The sequence below is a fragment of the Macaca mulatta genome, chromosome 19 (assembly GCF_049350105.2).
Source record: "Macaca mulatta isolate MMU2019108-1 chromosome 19, T2T-MMU8v2.0, whole genome shotgun sequence".
NCBI classification, from domain to species: Eukaryota; Metazoa; Chordata; class Mammalia; order Primates; family Cercopithecidae; genus Macaca; species Macaca mulatta.
Genome location: NC_133424.1, coordinates 1,627,081 through 1,645,474, shown reverse-complemented (window position 1 = coordinate 1,645,474; position 18,394 = coordinate 1,627,081). Strand labels below are relative to the sequence as shown.

The following is an 18,394-nucleotide window of genomic DNA, read 5'->3' as shown; positions in this document are numbered from 1 at the left end:
GCGGCCGGCTTAGAGATCTGGGGAGGCGACTTCTTCCAAGGCCCGGGGTCTCCGGCGATCAGTTAGTAGGTCTAGAGCCGGGGTACTAGACTTGGCCTTTTCCTCCCGGGCGTTTTTGGCCAAGTGACTCGACCTCTTGGATTCACGTATTTTTAAATGTTCAAATAATAAAGTTCCGACCTCATTGCACATTGCACCTAAAAGAGGAGCGCACACCCAACAACCTGGTTAGTTGGCGATGAATACATTGGAATTCACTGCTTCCTTATTTATTTATTTTTGTAGAGCCAGGGTCTCACTGTCCTGCCCAGGCTGGCCTCGAACTCCTGAGCTCAAGTGATCCTCCCCACTCGGCCTCCCAAAGTGCTGATTACAGGCGTGAGTCACCGCGCCCGGCCCAGTGCTTTCTTATTGGTCCATATTTGCCTCCCCCTTGACCCCTCTTTAGGGGCCCCAGCATCTAAATTATTAGTCGGATAACTTGGTATGGGTCAAACAAGTCGCCAGTTCTGTCTGAGCCAAGCAGGGTCTAACCTCATGGCACGGCTGCCCGTCGTGGGCCATGTCTGAAAATGGCATTAAGAAAAAAAAGGGGCTGGGCGCGGTGGCTCAAGCCTGTAATCCCAGCACTTTGGGAGGCCGAGGCAGGCGGATCACGAGGTCAGGAGATCGAGACCATCCTGGCTAACATGGTGAAACCCCGTCTCTACTAAAAATACAAAAAATTAGCCGGGCGTGGTGGCGGGCGCCTGTAGTCCCAGCTACTCGGGAGGCTGAGGCAGGAGAATGACATGAACCCGGGAGGCGGAGCTTGCAGTGAGCTGAGATCCCGCCACTGCACTCCAGCCTGGGCGACAGAGCGAGATTCCGTCTCAAAAAAAAAAAAAAAGGAAAAAAGGCCGGGCACTTTGGCTCAGGCCTGTAATCCCGGCACTCTGGGAGGCCGAGGTGGGTGGATCACCTGAGATCGGGAGTTCGAGACCAGCCTGGCCAACATGGTGAAACCCCGTCTTTACAAAAAGTACACAAATTAGCCGGGCGTGGTAGGAGGCTGAGGCAGGAGAACCACTTGAAGCCGGGAGGCGGAGGTTTCAGTGAGCTGAGATCCCGCCACTGCACTCCAGCCTGGGCAAATGAGACTCTGTCTCAAAGAAAAAAAATTAAATATTATTTATTTAAATATATATCTAATAGAGATGGGGGGGTCTCACTATGTTGTTCAGGCTGGTCTCGAACACCTGGGCTCAAGCCTTGACCTCTTAAACCGCTGGGATTACAGGCTTCAGCCACAACGTCTGGTCTAAAAACAGTTTCATTTATTTATTTATTTATTTATTTATTTATTTATTTTGAGACGGAGTCTCGCTGTGTCTCCCAGGCTGGAGTGCAGTGGTGTGATCTCGGCTCACTGCAAGCTCCGCCTCCCGGGTTCACGCCATTCTCCCGCCTCAGCCTCCCAAGTAGCTGAGACTACAGGCGCCCGCCACCACGCCCGGCTAGTTTTTTGTATTTTTAGTGGAGACGGAGTTTCACCATGTTAGCCAGGATAGTCTCAATCTCCTGACATCGTGATCCACCCGCCTCGGCCTCCCAAAGTGCTGGGATTACAGGCTTGAGCCACCGCGCCCGGCCTAAAAACAGTTTCAAAATGTGGAATTAGGGCTGGGCGCGGTGGCTCAAGCCTGTAATCTCAGCACTTTGGGAGGCCGAGGCAGGCGGATCATGAGGTCGGGAGATCGAGACCATCCTGGCTAACACGGTGAAACCCCATCTCTACTAAAAATACAAAAAAATTAGCCGGGTGTGGTGGCAGGTTCCTGTAATCCCGGCTACTCGGGAGGCTGAGGCAGGAGAATTGCTTGAACCCAGGAGGCGGAGGTTGCAGTGAGCCGAGATCACTGCACTCCAGCCTGGGCGACAGAGCGAGATTCTGTCCAAAAAAAAAAAAAGTGGAATTAGTTGCCAACCCTCTTAAAAAGGGAGCATTCGTCTAAAAGTTGGGATTTCCGCCCGGGGTTTGTAGCTGTCCTGGGCCGTGTGTCCTGGAGCAGCAAGAGGCAGGGGCCGGATGCTGGATGCGGGGTGCGGTCCCTGGAGGCGGTGCGACCCCTGGCCCGCGGCTCCCGGCAGAGGGCACGGCCCGGGCAGGAGGCTGGCGCCAGAGCGTAGGCGCCGCAGCTCCGCTGGCCGCCAGGTGGCAGGCGCGAGCCACCGACCCGGGGCCCAGGCCACAGGCAGGGCAGCCCCGGGGACCCGCCTGGTTGGCAGGAGGGGCCGTTTGAGCCGGGAGCCAACGACCCCCAGAGAACCGTGTGCCGGGCAGGCCCGTGCGAAGGCCCTGGGGCAGGACCACGGAGCGGGGCCGGTTCGTGCAGGGCCTTGTGAGCGAGGCCTGGATTTCATTTTATCCTGGAAGGGAGGGAGGGAGTCCAATCCCAGGACCTGCTGTGCCTCCAGAGTTTCCTCCAACCTCATTTTATTTTCTGCATTTATTTTGCGATAGAGTCTTGCTCTGTGGCCCAGGCTGGAGTGCAGAGGCGCGATCTCGGCTCACTGCTACCTCCGCCTCCCGGGTTCAAGTGATTCTCCTGCCTCAGCCTCCCTAGCTGGGATTACAGGCGCCTGCCACCACGCCTGGCTAAGTTTTGTATTTTTTAGTAGAGATGGGGTTTCACCATGTTGGCCAGGCTGGTCTCAAACTCCTGGCCTCAGATGATCCGCCCGCCTCTGCCTGCCAAAGTGTGGGATTACAGGCGTGAACTACTGTGGCCGGCCTCCAACATTATTTAAAAATTGGCGGGGCGCGGTGGCTCATGCCTGCAATCCCAGCACTTTGGGAGGCCGAGGTGGGTGGATCACGAGATCAAGATCACCCTGGCTAACAAGGTGAAACCCGCTACTAAAAATACGAAAATTATCTGGGTGTGGCGGCACATGCCTGTAATCCCAGATACTTGGGAGGCTGAGGTAGGAGAATCATGCAATCATGGTTCACTGTAGGCTCAAATTCCTGGGCTCAAGCCATCCTCCCACCTCAGCTTCCCGAGTAGCTGGAACCATAGGCACCGCACTCAACTAATTTTGTGCTTTTGTTTTTCTGCAGAGACAGGGTCTTGCTTTGTTGCCCAGGCTGGTCTTAAACTCCCGGGCTCAAATGATCCTCCCACCTTGGCCTCCCAAAGGGTTGGGATTACAGGCATGAGCCACTGTGCCTGGCCCTGTTTTAATTTTTACTTTATTTATTTTTATTTTTTGTAGACAAGCGGGAGAGGTGGGTCTCACTCTGTTGCCCAAATTGGTCTTTTTTTTTTGAGATGGAGTTTTACTCTGTTGCCCAGGCTGGAGTTCAGTGGCTCGATCTCAGCTCACTTCAACCTCTGCCTCCCAGGTTCAAGTGATTTTCCTGCCTCAGCCTCCTGAGTAGCTGGCATTGCAGGCATTCACCACCACACCCAGCTAATTTTTGTATTTTTATTAAGGACGGGGTTTCACCATGTTGGCCAGGCTGGTCTCAAACGCCTGATCTCAGGTGATTCACCTGCTTCTGTCTCCCAAAGTGCTGGGATTACAGGCGGGAGCCACTGCGCCCGGCTTTCTTTTCATTTTTCACTTTTCTTTTTCTTTTCTTTTTTTGAAATGGAGTCTTGCTCTTGTTGCCCAGGCTGGAGTGCAATGGTGCGATCTCAGCTCACTGCAACCTCCACCTTCCGGTTTCCAGCGATTCTCCTGCCTCAGCCTCCCGAGTAGCTGGGACTACAGGCATGAGCCACCACGTCTGGCTAATTTTTTTGTATTTTTAGTAGAGACGGGGTTTCACTATGTTGGCCAGGCTGGTCTCAAACTCCTGACCTTGTGATCCGCCCGCCTCAGCCTCCCAAAGCGTTGGGATTACAGGCGTGAGCCACCGCACCTGGCTCATTTTTAGTTTTTCTTACAGTCTGGCCCTGTCGCCCAGGTTGGAGTGCAGCGGCACCATCATAGTTCACTGCAGCCTCAACCTCCAGGGCTCAAGCCATCCTCCCACCTCAGCCTCCCGAGTAGCTGGGACCACAGGTGCGCACCACGACGCCTGACTAATGTTTTAATTTTTTGTAGATAGGGGCCACGTTGCCCAGGCGTGTCTTGAACTTCTGGGATGGAGCCATCCTCCTTCCTCAACCTCCCAAGGGGCTGGGATTACAGGCATGAGCCACCGCCCGGCCTGGCCTGGAAGTTTTAAATTCCTGGGTTCCAGGACACCCAGCAGGCCGGGCAGGTGTGGGCTGCTGCCACAGGCAGGAGAGGGCACGGGCAGCAGGAGGCCGATGGACTGCAGTCTCCACCTTCTCACAGGCCTCCTGCTGCAGCCCAGCCCGGGCCAGGCCTTCCTCCCCTCCTCCCCTCCCTGGGGACGTGGCCAGGCCAGGCTGCAGTGTGAGGTCAGAGGTCACCCCGCCCCCAGCCTGGTTCCTGGAATGAGGACAGACCAATTGTGCTGGAGCAGAGGGACAGAAGCCACACTTCGGGGGCGTCTTCAGACCACCCGCTGGCCCCGGATCGGATCTCATTGGTGCCAGCTGGAGGTTGGGGGGTGGGTAGCCAGGGAGGGGAAACTGAGGTACAGAGGCAGGAACGTTCCCCTCGGGGTGTGAGGCCCTCATTCTCCATCCCCTGCACATTTGTGGAGCACTGCCAGTTTGCAGGCACTGATGAACCCAGCCAGACCCCAGTCGGTTCGGCTGCCCCGTGCCGGCCCCACAGACCCATCCAGCAGTTCCAGCCGGCAGCCCCATCATTACCTGTGCCAGTGGGACAGCAGCAGCTGGCTCCAGTAGCCCTCTGCTTTTGGAAGCCTCTCGGGCACCGCCTCTCCAGGCTGGGCTCTTAGCCAGCTCCAAAAATCTGCTATCAGTGGACGGTTTGAGTTTCACCTCCGGGAGCCTCCCGCCCTCCTAGCAAGCACCTAGCAGGCAGCCCAGGGAGGCGGCTGGGCTCTGAGAGGCTAGGGGGTGGCTGGGCCCTTCCTGGGCTGGGGAGGAGGTGGGGTGCTGAGTCCCTGGCTGGGGAGAAGGTGGGGGCCTGGGGAGGAGGTGGGGTGCTGAGTCCCTGGCTGGGGAGAAGGTGGGGGCCTGGGGAGGAGGTTGGGGGCTGAGTCCCTCCCTGGCTGGGGAGGGGTGGGGGCTGAGTCCCTCCCTTCCAGGCTGGGGAACTGAGAGGCGCACCCCCTCTGACTCCCGCCTCTGAGGCCCTCAGCTGCGGGTGAACAAGCAGAGCCTGACGATCCAGTTTGCGGGGGGCGGGGGAGCTTTTCCAGAGTTCTCCCCTCCTCTCCCTGGGGGCCGGGGGCTCCTCCAGGCAGCGAGTGGGCCTCCATCCCCAGGACCCAGGGTTTAGCAGACTCATTTCTGGCTGGAGTGGAAAACGCCATTTTCCCTTCTGGGGCCAGGGTCTAACGTGGGTTTCCGGGAACCAACCGGCTGGGACAGGTGCAGGGAGTTGTTGGTCCCTCGCCTCCAACACGGCCCTGGGGAGGGACGTGTCCCGGCCAGCCTCGGCCAGGATGGTGCACGGGGGGCCGGGCAGCTGAGTCTGGGCCTGTCCACCTCCGGCCACGCTGACCCACCTCCAGTCACGTTCCCTGGGCATGGGCAATGGGAGGGTGGACAGTGGGGTGGGCGGCCCAGGAAACCCTTTCCTGGGAAAATGTTGCAATACCACTTTCTTTGGGTTTGTGGCCAAAGAAGGAGAGGCCTTTTACTTTTTAATTTTTAATTAATTAGTTAATGTTTTTAGAGACGGAGTCTCGCTCTGTTGCCCAGGCTGGAGTGCAGTGGCACGATCTCGGCTCACTGCAACCTCCGCCTCCCGGGTTTAAGCAATTGTCCTGCCTCAGCCTCCTGAGTAGCTGGGATTACAGGCATCACCACCACACCCGGCTAATTTTTGTATTTTTAGTAGAGGTGGGGTTTCACCATACTGGCCAGGCTGGTCTCGATCTCCTGACCTTGTGATCTGCCAGGCTTGGTGTCCCAAAGTGCTGGGATTACAGGCATGAGCCACTGCGCCCGGCCTAATTAATGTTTTTAGAGATGGAGTCTTGCTCTGTCGCCCGGGCTGGAGTGCAGTGGGTCGATCTCAGCTCACTGCAAGCTCCGCCTCCCAGGTTCTAGCAATTCTCCTGCCTCACCCTCCCAAGAAGCTGGGACTACCGGTGCCCGCCACCACGCCTGGCCAATTTTTTGTATTTTGGTAGAGACGGGGTTTCACCATGTTGCCCAGACTGGTCTCGAACTCCTGAGCTCAGGCAATCCACCCACCTTGGCCTCCCAAAGTACTAGGATTACAGGCACGAGCCACTGCACCCGGCCTTTTATTATTATTATTATTATTATTTTTTTTTTTTTTGAGACTGAGTCTGGCTCTGTCGCCCAGGCTGGAGTGCAGTGGCCGGATCTCAGCTCACTGCAAGCTCCGCCTCCCGGGTTCCCGCCATTCTCCTGCCTCAGCCTCCGGAGTACCTGGGACCACAGGCGCCCGCCACCTCGCCCGGCTAGTTTTTTGTATTTTTTAGTAGAGACGCGGTTTCACCGTGTTAGCCAGGATGGTCTCGATCTCCTGACCTTGTGATCCGCCCGTCTCAGCCTCCCAAAGTGCTGGGATTACAGGCTTGAGCCACCGTGCCCGGCTTATTATTATTTTTAAGAGACGGGGTCCTGGTTGGTCGTGTGAGGCCAAGGTGGGTGGATCATTTGAGGTCAGGAGTTCGAGACCAGCGTGGCCAACATGGTGAAAACCTGTTGCTACTAAAAGCACAAATATTAGCCAGGCATGGTGGCGTGTGCTGGGTGCCTGTAATCCCAGTCACCTGGGAGGCTAAATTGGGAGAATCACTTGAACCCAGGAGGCAGAGGTTGCAGTGAGCCAAGACTGCGCCACTGCACTCCAACCTGGGTGACACAGAGACCCTGACTCAAAAAAAAAAAAAAAAAAAAAAGGGAGAGGCTGGACACCGTGGCTCACGCCTGTAATCCCAGCACTTTGGGAGGCCGAGGCAGGCAAATCATGAGGTCAGGAAATTGAGACCACCCTGGCCAACATGGTGAAACCCCATCTCTACTAAAAATACAAAAATTAGCCGGGTGTGGTGTCGTGTGCCTATACTCCCAGTTACTCGGGAGGCTGAGGCAGGAGAATGACATGAACCCAGGAGACGGAGGTTGGAGTGAGCTGAGATCGCACCACTGCACTCCAACCTGGGAGATAGAGCAAGACTCCGACAAAAAAAAAAAAAAAAAAAAAAAAACAGGGGCCGGGTGCAGTGGCTCACGCCTGTAATCCCAGCACTTTGGGAGGCCGAGGCGGGAGGATCACGAGGTCAGGAGATCGAGACCATCCTGACTAACACGGTGAAACCCCGTCTCTACTAAAAATACAAAAAATTAGCCGGGCGTGGTGGCGGGCGCCTGTAGTCCCAGCTACTCGGGAGGTCGAGGCAGGAGAATGGCGGGAACCCGGGAGGCGGAGCTTGCAGTGAGCCGAGATCGCGTCACTGCACTCCAGCCTGGGAGACGGCGAGACTCCGTCTCAGAAAAAGAGAGAGAGAGAGAGAGGGTCTTGCTGTTGCCCAGGCTGGAGTACAATGGCATGATCACTGTTCACAGCAGCCACAATGCCCAGGTTTTATTTTTTTTTAATTTCTTGTAGGAATGGGGTCTCCCTATGTTGCCCAGGCTGGTCTCAAACTCCTGGGCTCCGTCCATCCTCCCGCTCCAGCCTCTGAGTGCTGGGATTACGGGTGTGAACCTCCAGCCCCAGCTGAGTCCCTTACTATGTGCTCGGTTTGGGGGCTGCAGACTGGCTGTCCAGGGACCAAATCTGGCCCTTGGTCTTGTTTCCTAGGACCCGCATGGTGCTGCAAGGGAAAAGGTGAAAATGTGGCCGGCACTGGAAAAGTTCCCTCCCCCAGCCACCAGGACGCCCCTGAACCCAGGAGGCCTTAGCTCCAGGCGGCTTCACCAGTGGGCTGATTCCTGGGGTCGTCTAGGAGGTAAAGGAGGGCAAACCGCAGTGGGGATCTCGGGAACGGGGTGTCCCGCTAGACCCAAAGGCCTCCATCTGGGCTGCGCAGAGCGCGGAGGACGCAGAGCGCGGAGGACGCAGAGGGCGGAGGACGCAGAGGGCGGAGGACGCAGAGCGCGGAGGACGCAGAGCGCGGAGGACGGGGGAGTCCTGTGCCTCCCGCCCAAGGAGCCACACCCTCCTGTTACGGGCGGGGGGGACTGTGTGTCGGCTGCAGAGGATGGAAAGGAGTTTGTCAGAGCAAAGGGGGAGGGGGCTGTTCCTGGCGGTGGAACAGCTGTGTGAAGGCCCTGAGGCTGGATGGGGCCACCTGCCCTGGGGGCTCCGGTCAGATAACGCCAGGGGCACCCGCATGCAGAGCCCTGTTGGGGGGAAGAGGCCTCCAGGAGGTGAGGGGTCAGGCTCACAGGCAGGTGGCTGGGGGTGCGCACACTGGCCCTGCCACACCTGTCATCCCAAATCCCTAAAACGGGATTGGTGTTGGGTTCTCAGTGAGGCACAGAGGTGCCCAGAGCGGCCTCCAGAGCTCCCCTCAGCCCTGTGGACCTTGGGGCCGGACCGTTCTTTGGGGTGGGGCTGTCCTGGGCACTCAGGATGCTGAGCAGCGTCCCTGGACTCCACCCACTCCATGTGAGGAGCTCCCCCAAGTTGTGACAACCACAGATGTCCCCCGACATGGGCCAGGGTCCCCTGGGGGTGAAACCGCCCTGGTTAAGATCTCCTGGGTCAAGGGATTCCACAGACCCCCTAGACTCTGCGTCCCATGAGCCTCTGCCCTGCTGGGGTCCCAGGAGGCTGCACACACTGAAATCCACGCCCTGAGTGGGGAGGCAGAGAGGAGGTCAGTCCCAGGAACTGGGGTCCCTTAGTTTACACCGTCTGCCTCATCGGGAGTTGATCCTGGTGTCTGCTGTGGGCAGGAAGAGAACTGTTTTTTCCCCACCTTAAATAATTAAGGCAGAGTTTCCCAACCCCTATTCTGTGGACGCTGAGGTGCCAGATTGTTCTCTGGAGTGGGGCCATCCTGGGCACTGCAGGCCGCTGAGCAGTGTCCCCGGCCTCCACCCCCTCCATACCCGGAGCACCCCCACAGCTGTGACCACCACAGGTGGCCTCAGACATGGGCCAGGGTCCCCCTGGGGGCACAGACCCTGGCTGAGGACCCCTGCTCTTTTTTTTTTTTTTTTGGACAGTTTCCCTCTTGTCACCCAGGCTGGAGTGCAGTGGTGCGATCTTGGCTCACTGCAACCTCTGCCTCTCAGGGTCAGGCGATTCTCCTGCCTCAGCCTCCCGAGTAGCTGGGACTACAGGCGTGAGCCACGACGCCTGGCTAATGTTGTATTTTTAGTAGAGATGGGGTTTCTCCATGTTCGTCAGGCTGGTCTCAAACTTCCAACCTCGGGCAATTGGCCCGCCTCAGCCTCCCAAAGTGCTGGGATTATAGGCATGAGCCACCGCACCCAGCCTTTTTTATTTTCTTCTTCTTCTTTTTTAAGACAGAGTCTTGCTCTTGTTGCCTAGGCTGGAGTGCAATGGCACAATCTTGGCTCACTGCAACCTCCGCCTTCCGGGTTCAAGCAATTCTCCTGCCTCAGCCTCCCGAGTAGCTGGGATTACAGGCGGGCACCATCATACCTGGCTAATTTTTGTATTTTTAGTGGAGACGGGGTTTCTCCATGTTGGTCAGGCTGGTCTCAAACTCCCGACCTCAGGGAATCAGCCCACCTTGGCCTCCCAAAGTGCTGGGATAACGGGCCTGAGCCACCGCCCCCGGCCAGACCCCTGCTTTTGTATCTGTCTTCTGCCGCCCGGCACCAGACCTAGAGCGATGCCGGGCAGAGGGGGGTAGAGCACCCCCTTCCACTCACCCCTGGCTGTGGTGGGCAGGGGTGGAGGGTGGAACTGGAGGCTGGGGAGACGCCAAAAGAAAACAACACCACACGACACAGTGTTTTCTGTTAAAAGTCAGAAGTGTTTTGTCTTGTTTTAATATCTCATCAGCTTTACAGGGTTACAATCGTCTTAAATATTTCTGAAGTTTAAATACAATCTGCATAATAATGTTATTATAAAATGTAAACTTTCAGTGTTCTTTTAAATTTCAAAATCACACATTTTTTTTTTTTTTGGTCTTTTTGTCTTTTTTTTTTTTTTTTTTTTCCTTTTAATACCTGAATGTTCTGCAAAAACTGAAATTGTTACAGGCCACCCTGCTGCGGCCAGGGCGACACAGGCTGGGCCCAGCCAGAGGTAGAGAGTAGTTTTATGGGTTTGTTTTTTTTTTTTTTTAAAGTTTATTTATTTATTTATTTTTTCTCCTATTACCTGAGTTTCAGGCGTGGTCCCCACGCCATCTGACAAACCCCAGAGAAACTGAAATTTCACATATCATGAATGAATGAAAGGCTGAGTTTACGTTACGTTTGCCAAGAAAAAAAATACAAAAGCACAGTTAGGGAATAAAGGGACAAAGTGAGTTAAAAAATGATAAAAGGAAGGAAATTCGACTGTACAGATGCGTGACTCTTAACAATGACCTGGCTGCCCCCGGTGCCCCGTGCCCACCCTCCCGCCTGTCCCCCCAACATCTCAGAGCAGGGGGAGCCCCCCTTGGCCTTGAGTGCGGGGTGCCCACTCAGTACGCAGCTAGGCCCTACGGTCCCAAGTGAACTCGAACCCGTCTAGGGTCCTTGTGGCTGAGGGGGCTGCCCGGCCCCCTCCCGGTCTGCATAAGGGGGTTGCTGAGCTGCACCCCAGAAAGCCACCCCGACTTTAAACCCCCACCGACAGGCGGTGGCGGGAGATGGGCACGGCTGGGGTTGAACAGGGCTACCTGAGGCAGGGAGGACCCTCTGGAGCCCACGGCTTCCTGCCCAGTATCCAGAACCGGGTCCCCACAGACTCCCTGCAACGGCCTCCCATTTCCACGGCCAGCACGGCCACGGCCTTCAGTGCCTTCCTTCTCCTGGGCCGGGACCCAGCCTCGCGCCCGCTCCCCACCCGCCCCCCACTTGTCCCTACAATCATTGGAGTTAACAGCAGGCCCAAGTTCCCTGAGTTAGAATCCAGTTCCACCCACCGCTGGGAGGCCGGATTGCCCACACAGACACGACACACAGGATTCCCGACACACACACGCAGCCCGAGAGACGCGGCCCTGCGCAGCCCCTCCCCAGCCTCCGAGGCGGGCAGGTGCACGGGCCACCAGATGCAGCCGGCAGCCAGCCTCAGTGGCTGCTGCAGACCTTGGTGCACGGGAGGTGGGGGAGAGGCACCCCAGGGGCTCAGATTTTGGCATCAAAAGTCAGACCTGAGGTAGACAGAGATAGGCAGCAGGTGCTTCTCCCAGCGCGGGGCCCAGGCGTGGGACGGGGGTCCCGGGGAGGAGCCCTGGAGGCCGGGGGGCACAGAGTTCAGGTGGTCCTGCAAATGGGGCCCGATTGTGTCTGGAGGCGAAAAGACACCCCCTTCCCAGGGTGATTGTGCTGCTACGGTGCCGGCCCCAGGAAGGGGCAGGGAGAACCTAGATACCCACCACCCCCTCCTGGAAAGGGGGTGTGTGTCCACGGCCCTGAGATCCGAGAAGGAAGTGCGGACCCCTCCCCAAAGACACAGGGAAGTGACAACCCCCTCCCACAGCCCGATGGGAAAGTGAACCCAGACTCAGGGGCTCAGAAGCCCCCCAGCCCCCTCCCCCGGGGGTCTCCAAGGCAATGGCGGAAGGGTGGTTAGGAGCAGGGGGAGTTGGGGAGTCCCCTTCGTCACTGACCCCCCATGCCGGTGGCCTAACAGGGCTCCCAGGGCCCAATTAGAGACCCAGGCTTACCCTGGGAATAGCTGAGTTAATCCCCATCCCAAGATGATAGCCCCGCCCATCACCACCCAACACCACGCGGGTCCAGCAAGGTCCCCAGACCCTGCCGCGGATTTCAGACCCAGCCTTTCTGCTCCAGCAGCTCCAGTCAAAATAACCTCTCAGCTGCGGTGACCCCACTTTCTTCTAGCCTGGGGGAGGGGCACTGACCCACAGGTTGGTGGGGGCAGCCTCCCTTCTCGGCTTCGATTTAGGTGCCCACAACTCGGGGAGCTTGCGGACCCGGCACAAAAGGCGTCGGGAGAAGAGGAAGGGACAGAGCGAGGAGAATGTTGGGATGTGGGGGGGTGTTCAGGACACCGGGGCCCCGAAATCCTCACCCTGAGCGAGGTCCGGCTTCACCCCCACTCCCCAGTATTGATAGTCCCCAAAAGCAGCCCTTTCGGGCAAGAGAAGAATCTGGATGAGACAGTGAGAGCCACATTCATCCCTGAGACAGGAGCCTGGGGACTGCGACAAGAACCACCCCTGCCCCCCAGGCCCTTTTTCCAGCACTTGCTACTTTTTAGATAAGATTTCCAGGCCGGGCAGGCGCGGCGGCTCACGCCTGTAATCCCAGCACTTTTGGGAGGCCGAGGCAGGAGGATCACCCCGAGGTCAGGAGTTTGAGACCAGCCTGACCAACACGGTGAAACCCCGTCTCTACTAAAAATACAAAAATTAACCGGGCGTGCTGGCGAGTGCCTGTAGTAGTCCCAGCTACTTGGGAGGCCGAGGCTGGAGAATTGCTTGAACCTGGGAGGTGCAGGTTGCAGTGAGCCGAGATCGTGCCATTGCACTCACTCCAGCCTGGGCGACAACAGCAAAATTCCGTCTCAAAAAAAAAAAAAAAAAAAGATTTCCAGGCCCCTGACTCAAGAACCCAGCAGGCAAGCATGGCACAAGCAAAAGCAAAGTGGAATATCACAGTCAGCAGATCACTGTCACCGGGCCCCTGGCCCGAGACCCCAGCATGCACCCCCTGCCCCAGCCTGGCTCCCAGCACCTGAGTTCACTGGCTTCGTGGCTCTAGCCCCAGGGATCCGATGTGCTGGACTCACAGCTGCCCAACGCACCCCCAGAACCGGACAAAGGGACCCAAATTGGTCATGGGAAAAATAAAAAGGTGAAGTTTTTTTTTTTTTTGCTTTTTTTTTCTTGCTTTTTCAAGATCAGTTTCCCTGAAGGAACACAAATATATAGCTATATAGATATATAGATATCCTTTTCCTAAGGTTTGATCCCCCCAAGAATAAAATAGAATATTTACACAACAAAACCCCTGAAACCTCTTAAAAACCCTACGGAGAAAAAAAAAACAAACATTTCCCAAAGCAACAAGAAAAAAAAAAAAAATTCAGTGATCTTAGTTCAGGGGTCTCACTGGACACGAGAAGCTGGGAGTGGTGAGTGTGTGGTGAATAGAAACTAAAAGAGAACTAAAGCAGGCAAAAATGAAAACACACAGTGCAGGGATGTTTGAGGTAAATGGGATTGGCCCACGCTGCAGTGGGGCCGAACCAAACACCAGAGCCTTCGGTCCATCAGGGCTGCCGGAATGCCCTGAGAAATGTCTGCCTCTTTCTGTTTTTCTGATGGATTTCCTTTGCTGTTCTCACAATTCATCTCTCTGAATGTCCAAAACCTGAGAAATTCAAGTGTTCCTTGGTTTTCCCCTGTTTTATTAAATTTTCTTTATATATATACGTATATATATATATATTTTTTTTCTCTTCTTTTTGGCGTCAGCTGTGGCTCCTTTCTGGGTATCTTCCCTCCCCACCCGTATCTTCCGCCATCCTGGCCCCTGCATGGCCCACCTGGACCCCCTGCCCAGGCTGGCGGGCTCCGGGGTGGGTGGCGGGTGGGGAGTGATGCGGTTAAGGCAACGAGTTATTTGAGGTAGATGTGGAGGGTCCAGACAGCCCTGCTGGCCCGGCCTGGCCACCGCTGGTTCCGGTGTTTCCTCCCCGGCCGCCTGCGTTGCTGCTGCCGCTGCCACCACCACCTTTGTTGGAAGCAGAGGGTGGCGTGGGGGCCGGCGGCTGAGCAAACAGAACTCCTAAGACAAGAACAGAAGACATACGCCATGCAGAGTTTAAGAAGACGCGAGGCGGGCCACAAGGGAGACCCAACGGGGTACTCCAGGACATAAACTTCTCTCACTCTGTCCCCCAGGCTGGAGTGCAGTGGTGCCATCAGAGCTCACTGCAGCCTCAACCTCATGGGCTCAAGTGATCCTCCCAGCTCAGCCTCCCAAGTAGCTGAGACCACAGGGGCATGCTACCACATCTGGCTGATTTTTTATTTTGTTTTATTTATTTATTTTTTGAGATGGACTCTCACTGTGTCTCCCAGGCTGGAGTGCAGTGGCGCGATCTCGGCTCACTGCAAGCTCCACCTCCCGGGTTCACGCCATTCTCCTGCCTCAGCCTCCCGAGTAGCTGGGACTACAGGCGCCCGCCTCCGCGCCCGGCTAATTTTTTGTATTTTTAGTAGAGACGGGGTTTCACCGTGTTGGCCAGGATGGTCTCGATCTCCTGACCTCGTGATCCATCCACCTCGGCCTCCCAAAGTGCTGGGATTACGGGCGTGAGCCACCACGCCCGGCCTTGTTGTTGTTTTTGAGATAGTGTCTCGCTCTGTCGCCCAGACTGCACTGCAGTGTTGTGATCTCGGCTCACTGCAGCCTCCACCTCCTGGGTTCAAGCAGTTTTCCTGTCTCACCCTCCTGAGTAGCCGGGACTGACAACAGGCGCCCACCACCACACCGGCTAACTTTTGTATTTTTAGTACAGACGGAGTTTCACCATGTTGGCCAGGCTGGTCTCCAACTCCTGACCTCAGGTGATCCACCCACCTCGGCCTCCCACAGTGCTGGGATTACAGGCGTGAGCCACCGTGGCTGGCAATTTTTCATTTTTTGTAGAGATGGGCTCTCACTCAGTATGTTGCCCAGGCTGCTCTCAAGTTCCTGGCCTCAAGCAATTCTCCTACCTCTGACTCCCAAAGTGCTGGGATTCCCCACTGTGTCTGCTCACTTGTATATCACACACATGCATAATCCACACATACACATCAGCATGTACACAGCTCATGCAGGGAGAACCCTGATGCCCATGGTTTGTTGACATGGGGTTGCGGGACCCCTAGCACACAGATGGCCTTCTCCCCTGTAAGAATCAATATGAATGTACACGTTTTGCATCTAATTTCAGGAGGGCATGGACCCCTCAAACATCCATCTGTGGACCTGTGAGGACACCATTGACCTCAGCTCAGCCTCTGCTCTGACCACAGTCAGGGCTCCTGCAACCAGGCTGCTCTGTGTCAGCAGTGCCACCTGGTGGCCGCTATGAGCCATGGGCCTGACTCCACTTTAAGAAAAACTCTTCATTTACTTATGTTCTTTTGTCGAAATGGGGTCTCCTGTGTTGCCCAGGCTGGCCTCAAGCAAACCTCTGTCCTCAGCCTCCCAGTGTTGGGATTACAGGCCTGAGCCACTGCCCCTGGTCTGACTCCACCTTTTAAATTCTTCTTTTTTTCTTTCTCTGAGACAAAGTCCCGCTCCGTCGTGCAGGCTGGAGTGCACTGGCGTGATCTCGGCTCACTACAAACTTCGCCTCATGGGTTCAAGCAATTCTCCTGCCTCAGTCTCCCAAGCAGCTGGGATTATAGGTGCACACCAGCACACCTGGATAATTTTTGTATTTTTAGGGGAGATGGGGTTTCACCATGTTGGCCAGGCTAGTCTTGAACTCCTGACCTCGTGATCCACCCACCTCGGCCTCCCAAAGTTCTGGGATTACAGGCATGAGCTACTGTGCCCAGCAACTTTTAAATTCATTTTATTAAAAAAAAAAAAAAAAAAAAAAAAAAAAAAAAAATATATATATATATATATATATATATATGGTCCGGGCATGGTGATTCACGCCTGTAATTCCAGCACTTTGGGAGGCCGAGGCGGGCAGATCATCTGAGGTCAAGAGTCTGAGACCAGCCTGGCCAACATGGTGAAACCTCATCTCGGTGAAACCTCATCATTATTAAAAATACAAAAAAAAAAAAAAAATTAGCTGGGCATGGTGGCACACGCCTGTAGTCCTAGCTACTCAAGGAGGCTGAGGCAGAATAATCGCTTGAACCCAGGAGGCACAGGTTGCAGTGAGTCAAGATCGCACTACCGCACTCCAGCCTGGGTGACAGACGGAAGACTCCATCTCAAAAAAAAAAAAAAAAAGAGAGAGACAAGATCTCTCTTCCACCCATGCTGGAGCACAATGGCGTGATCTCAGCTCACTGCAACCTCCACTTCCTGGGCTCAAGTGATCCTCCCCCTCAGCCTCCAGAGTAGCTGGGATTATGGCTGCATGCCACCACGCCCGGCTAATTTTTGTATTTTTAGGAGAGATGGGGTCTCACTATGTTGCCCAGGCTGGTCTCAAACTCTTGGGCTCAAGTGATCCTCCTGTGTTAGCCTCCGAAAGTGCTGGGACTATAGATAGCCGTGAGCCACTGCACCCAGCCTAGATTAAATTTTTTTGTTACTTCATTTACCCTGATGTGATTATTAGGCATTGGATGCCAGTATCAAGACATCTCGGCCGGGCGCGGTGGCTCAAGCCTGTAATCCCAGCACTTTGGGAGGCCGAGACGGGCGGATCACGAGGTCAGGAGATCGAGACCATCCTGGCTAATGCGGTGAAACCCCGTATCTACTAAAAAAAATACAAAAAACTAGCCGGGCGAGGTGGCGGGCGCCTGTAGTCCCAGCTACTCAGGAGGCTGAGGCAGGAGAATGGCATGAATCCGAACGGCGGAGCTTGCAGTGAGCTGAGATCTGGCCACTGCACTCCAGCCTGGGCGACAGAGCGAGACTCCGTCTCAAAAAAAAAAAAAAAAGACATCTCATAAAACCCATGAATATATATACCTGCTATGTACTCACAAAAATTAAAAATTAAAAAAAATAATAAATTCATTAAATTTTTTTTCAAGAGACAGGGTCTCGGTCTGTGGCCCAGGCTGGAGTGCAGCGGCATCATCACAGCTCACTGCAGCCTCAACGTCTCTAACCCCTGGGCTTACATATTCTTTGCTCCTCAGCCTCCGAAAATGCTGGGATTGGCCGGGTGTGGTGGCTCGCGCCTGTAATCCCAGCACTTTGGGAGGCCAAGGCAGGAAGACTGCGTGAGCCCAGGAGTTCAAGACCAGTCTGAGCAACAAAGCGATTTAAAATGTAAAGAGCAACAACAAATTTAAAAATTAACCAGGTTTGCTGGTGCATGTCTGTGCAAGACTTCGTCTCATAAAAATAAATAAATAAACTAGGAATGTGATCCATCCGGCGTCACACTGAATATGTATCTGTGGATGACCCCCTCTGGGCTGAGCACGGCGCCAGGTGAACGACGGTATCCTCTCCATCAGCCTTGACTGTTTATCCCGCAAAGCCCCTGGTCGTGCCCTGCTTGCCCGCACAGCTGGTTCGAGCAGGTGGGACCAGGAGCAACCCAGGGCCCTGAGTTCACGGTGGGAGAGGAAAGGTCCAGGCAGCGCGTGGCCTCAGGGGTCCTACCTGTGTACATGATGCCATTGATCTCCACGGACATGCTGATGCTGTTGCTGCCGTTGGTGCCTGTCAGGTTCACAGCGGAGTCCTGGCGGCTCTCGGAGGCTGTGGGAAGAAGAACAAATGCATTTTTTTTTTCTTTTTTTTTCAGACGGAGTCTTGCTCTGTCGTCCAGGCTGGAGTGCAGTGGCATGATCTCGGCTCACTGCAACCTCTACCTCCAGGGTTCAAGTGATTCTCCTGCCTCAGCCTCCCGAGTAGCTGGGACTACAGGCACCCACCACCACACCCGACTAATTTTTTTTAGTATTTTTAGTAGAGATGGGGTTTCACTATGTTAGCCAGGATGGTCTCGATCTCCTGACCTCATGATCCATGCACCTCGGCCTCCCAAAGTGTAGGGATTACAGGCGTGAGCCACCATGCTCGGCCAAAACTGCCATTTCTGATCATAAAGACACCTGTGGCATGTTCTGTTTTCTGTCTGTCTTGCCAACTAGATTTTAGCTTCACAAGGTGTAGACAGTGTCTCTCACACTCATGCTATCACCAGTGCACACAGTAGGTGCTCAGTATTTATTTGTTCAATAAGTGTATTTGTCCATACTCTGCTTTTTTGTTGTTGTTGTTGTTGTTGTTGTTGTTGTTGTTTTGAGATGGAGTCTCACTCTGTTGCCCAGGTTGGAGTATAGTGGCCGGATCTCAGCTCACCGCAAGCTCCACCTCCCAGGTTTACGCCATTCTCCTGCCTCAGCCTCCCGAGTAGCTGGGACTACAGGCACCCACCACCTCGCATGGCTAGTTTTTTGTATTTTTTAGTAGAGACGGGGTTTCACCGTGTTAGCCAGGATGGTCTCAATCTCCTGACCTCATGATCCACCCGTCTCGGCCTCCCAAAGTGCTGGGAT

The 18,394-nt window shown here is 55.1% G+C and overlaps 3 protein-coding genes across 6 annotated transcripts in view; 2 read left to right on the top strand and 1 right to left on the bottom strand.

Annotated features, from left to right (window-relative positions):
• Positions 1 to 3,936: 3,936 nt before the first annotated feature.
• Positions 3,937 to 18,394, top strand: part of LOC144336944 (uncharacterized) — a 39,327-nt gene continuing 24,869 nt past the window's right edge. Inside the window, exons 1-2 of one of the 2 annotated variants that reach the window (XM_077978831.1) lie at positions 3,937 to 4,091; positions 16,320 to 16,384. In XM_077978831.1, coding sequence (XP_077834957.1) covers positions 16,325 to 16,384 — 60 coding nt within the window. In that variant the 5' untranslated portion in view covers positions 3,937 to 4,091; positions 16,320 to 16,324. Of the gene's footprint in view, positions 4,092 to 16,143; positions 16,385 to 18,394 lie in introns of those variants that run through there. The other variant, XM_077978830.1, reaches the window with a different exon arrangement.
• Positions 4,469 to 10,022, top strand: LOC144336948 (uncharacterized). The gene is made up of 3 exons (XM_077978910.1): positions 4,469 to 4,570; positions 7,879 to 8,026; positions 8,108 to 10,022. The coding sequence occupies exons 2-3, from the start codon at positions 7,912 to 7,914 to the stop codon at positions 8,341 to 8,343; spliced, it is 351 nt and encodes a 116-aa protein (XP_077835036.1). The 5' UTR covers positions 4,469 to 4,570; positions 7,879 to 7,911; the 3' UTR covers positions 8,344 to 10,022.
• Positions 13,019 to 18,394, bottom strand: part of ARID3A (AT-rich interaction domain 3A) — a 46,837-nt gene continuing 41,461 nt past the window's right edge. For all 3 annotated transcript variants that reach the window (XM_028839837.2, XM_028839838.2, XM_077978794.1), the window contains exons 8-9: positions 17,493 to 17,591; positions 13,019 to 13,973 (exon numbers count right to left, since the gene is read on the bottom strand). In XM_028839837.2, coding sequence (XP_028695670.1) covers positions 13,792 to 13,973; positions 17,493 to 17,591 — 281 coding nt within the window. In that variant the 3' untranslated portion in view covers positions 13,019 to 13,791. The remainder of the gene's footprint in view (positions 13,974 to 17,492; positions 17,592 to 18,394) is intronic.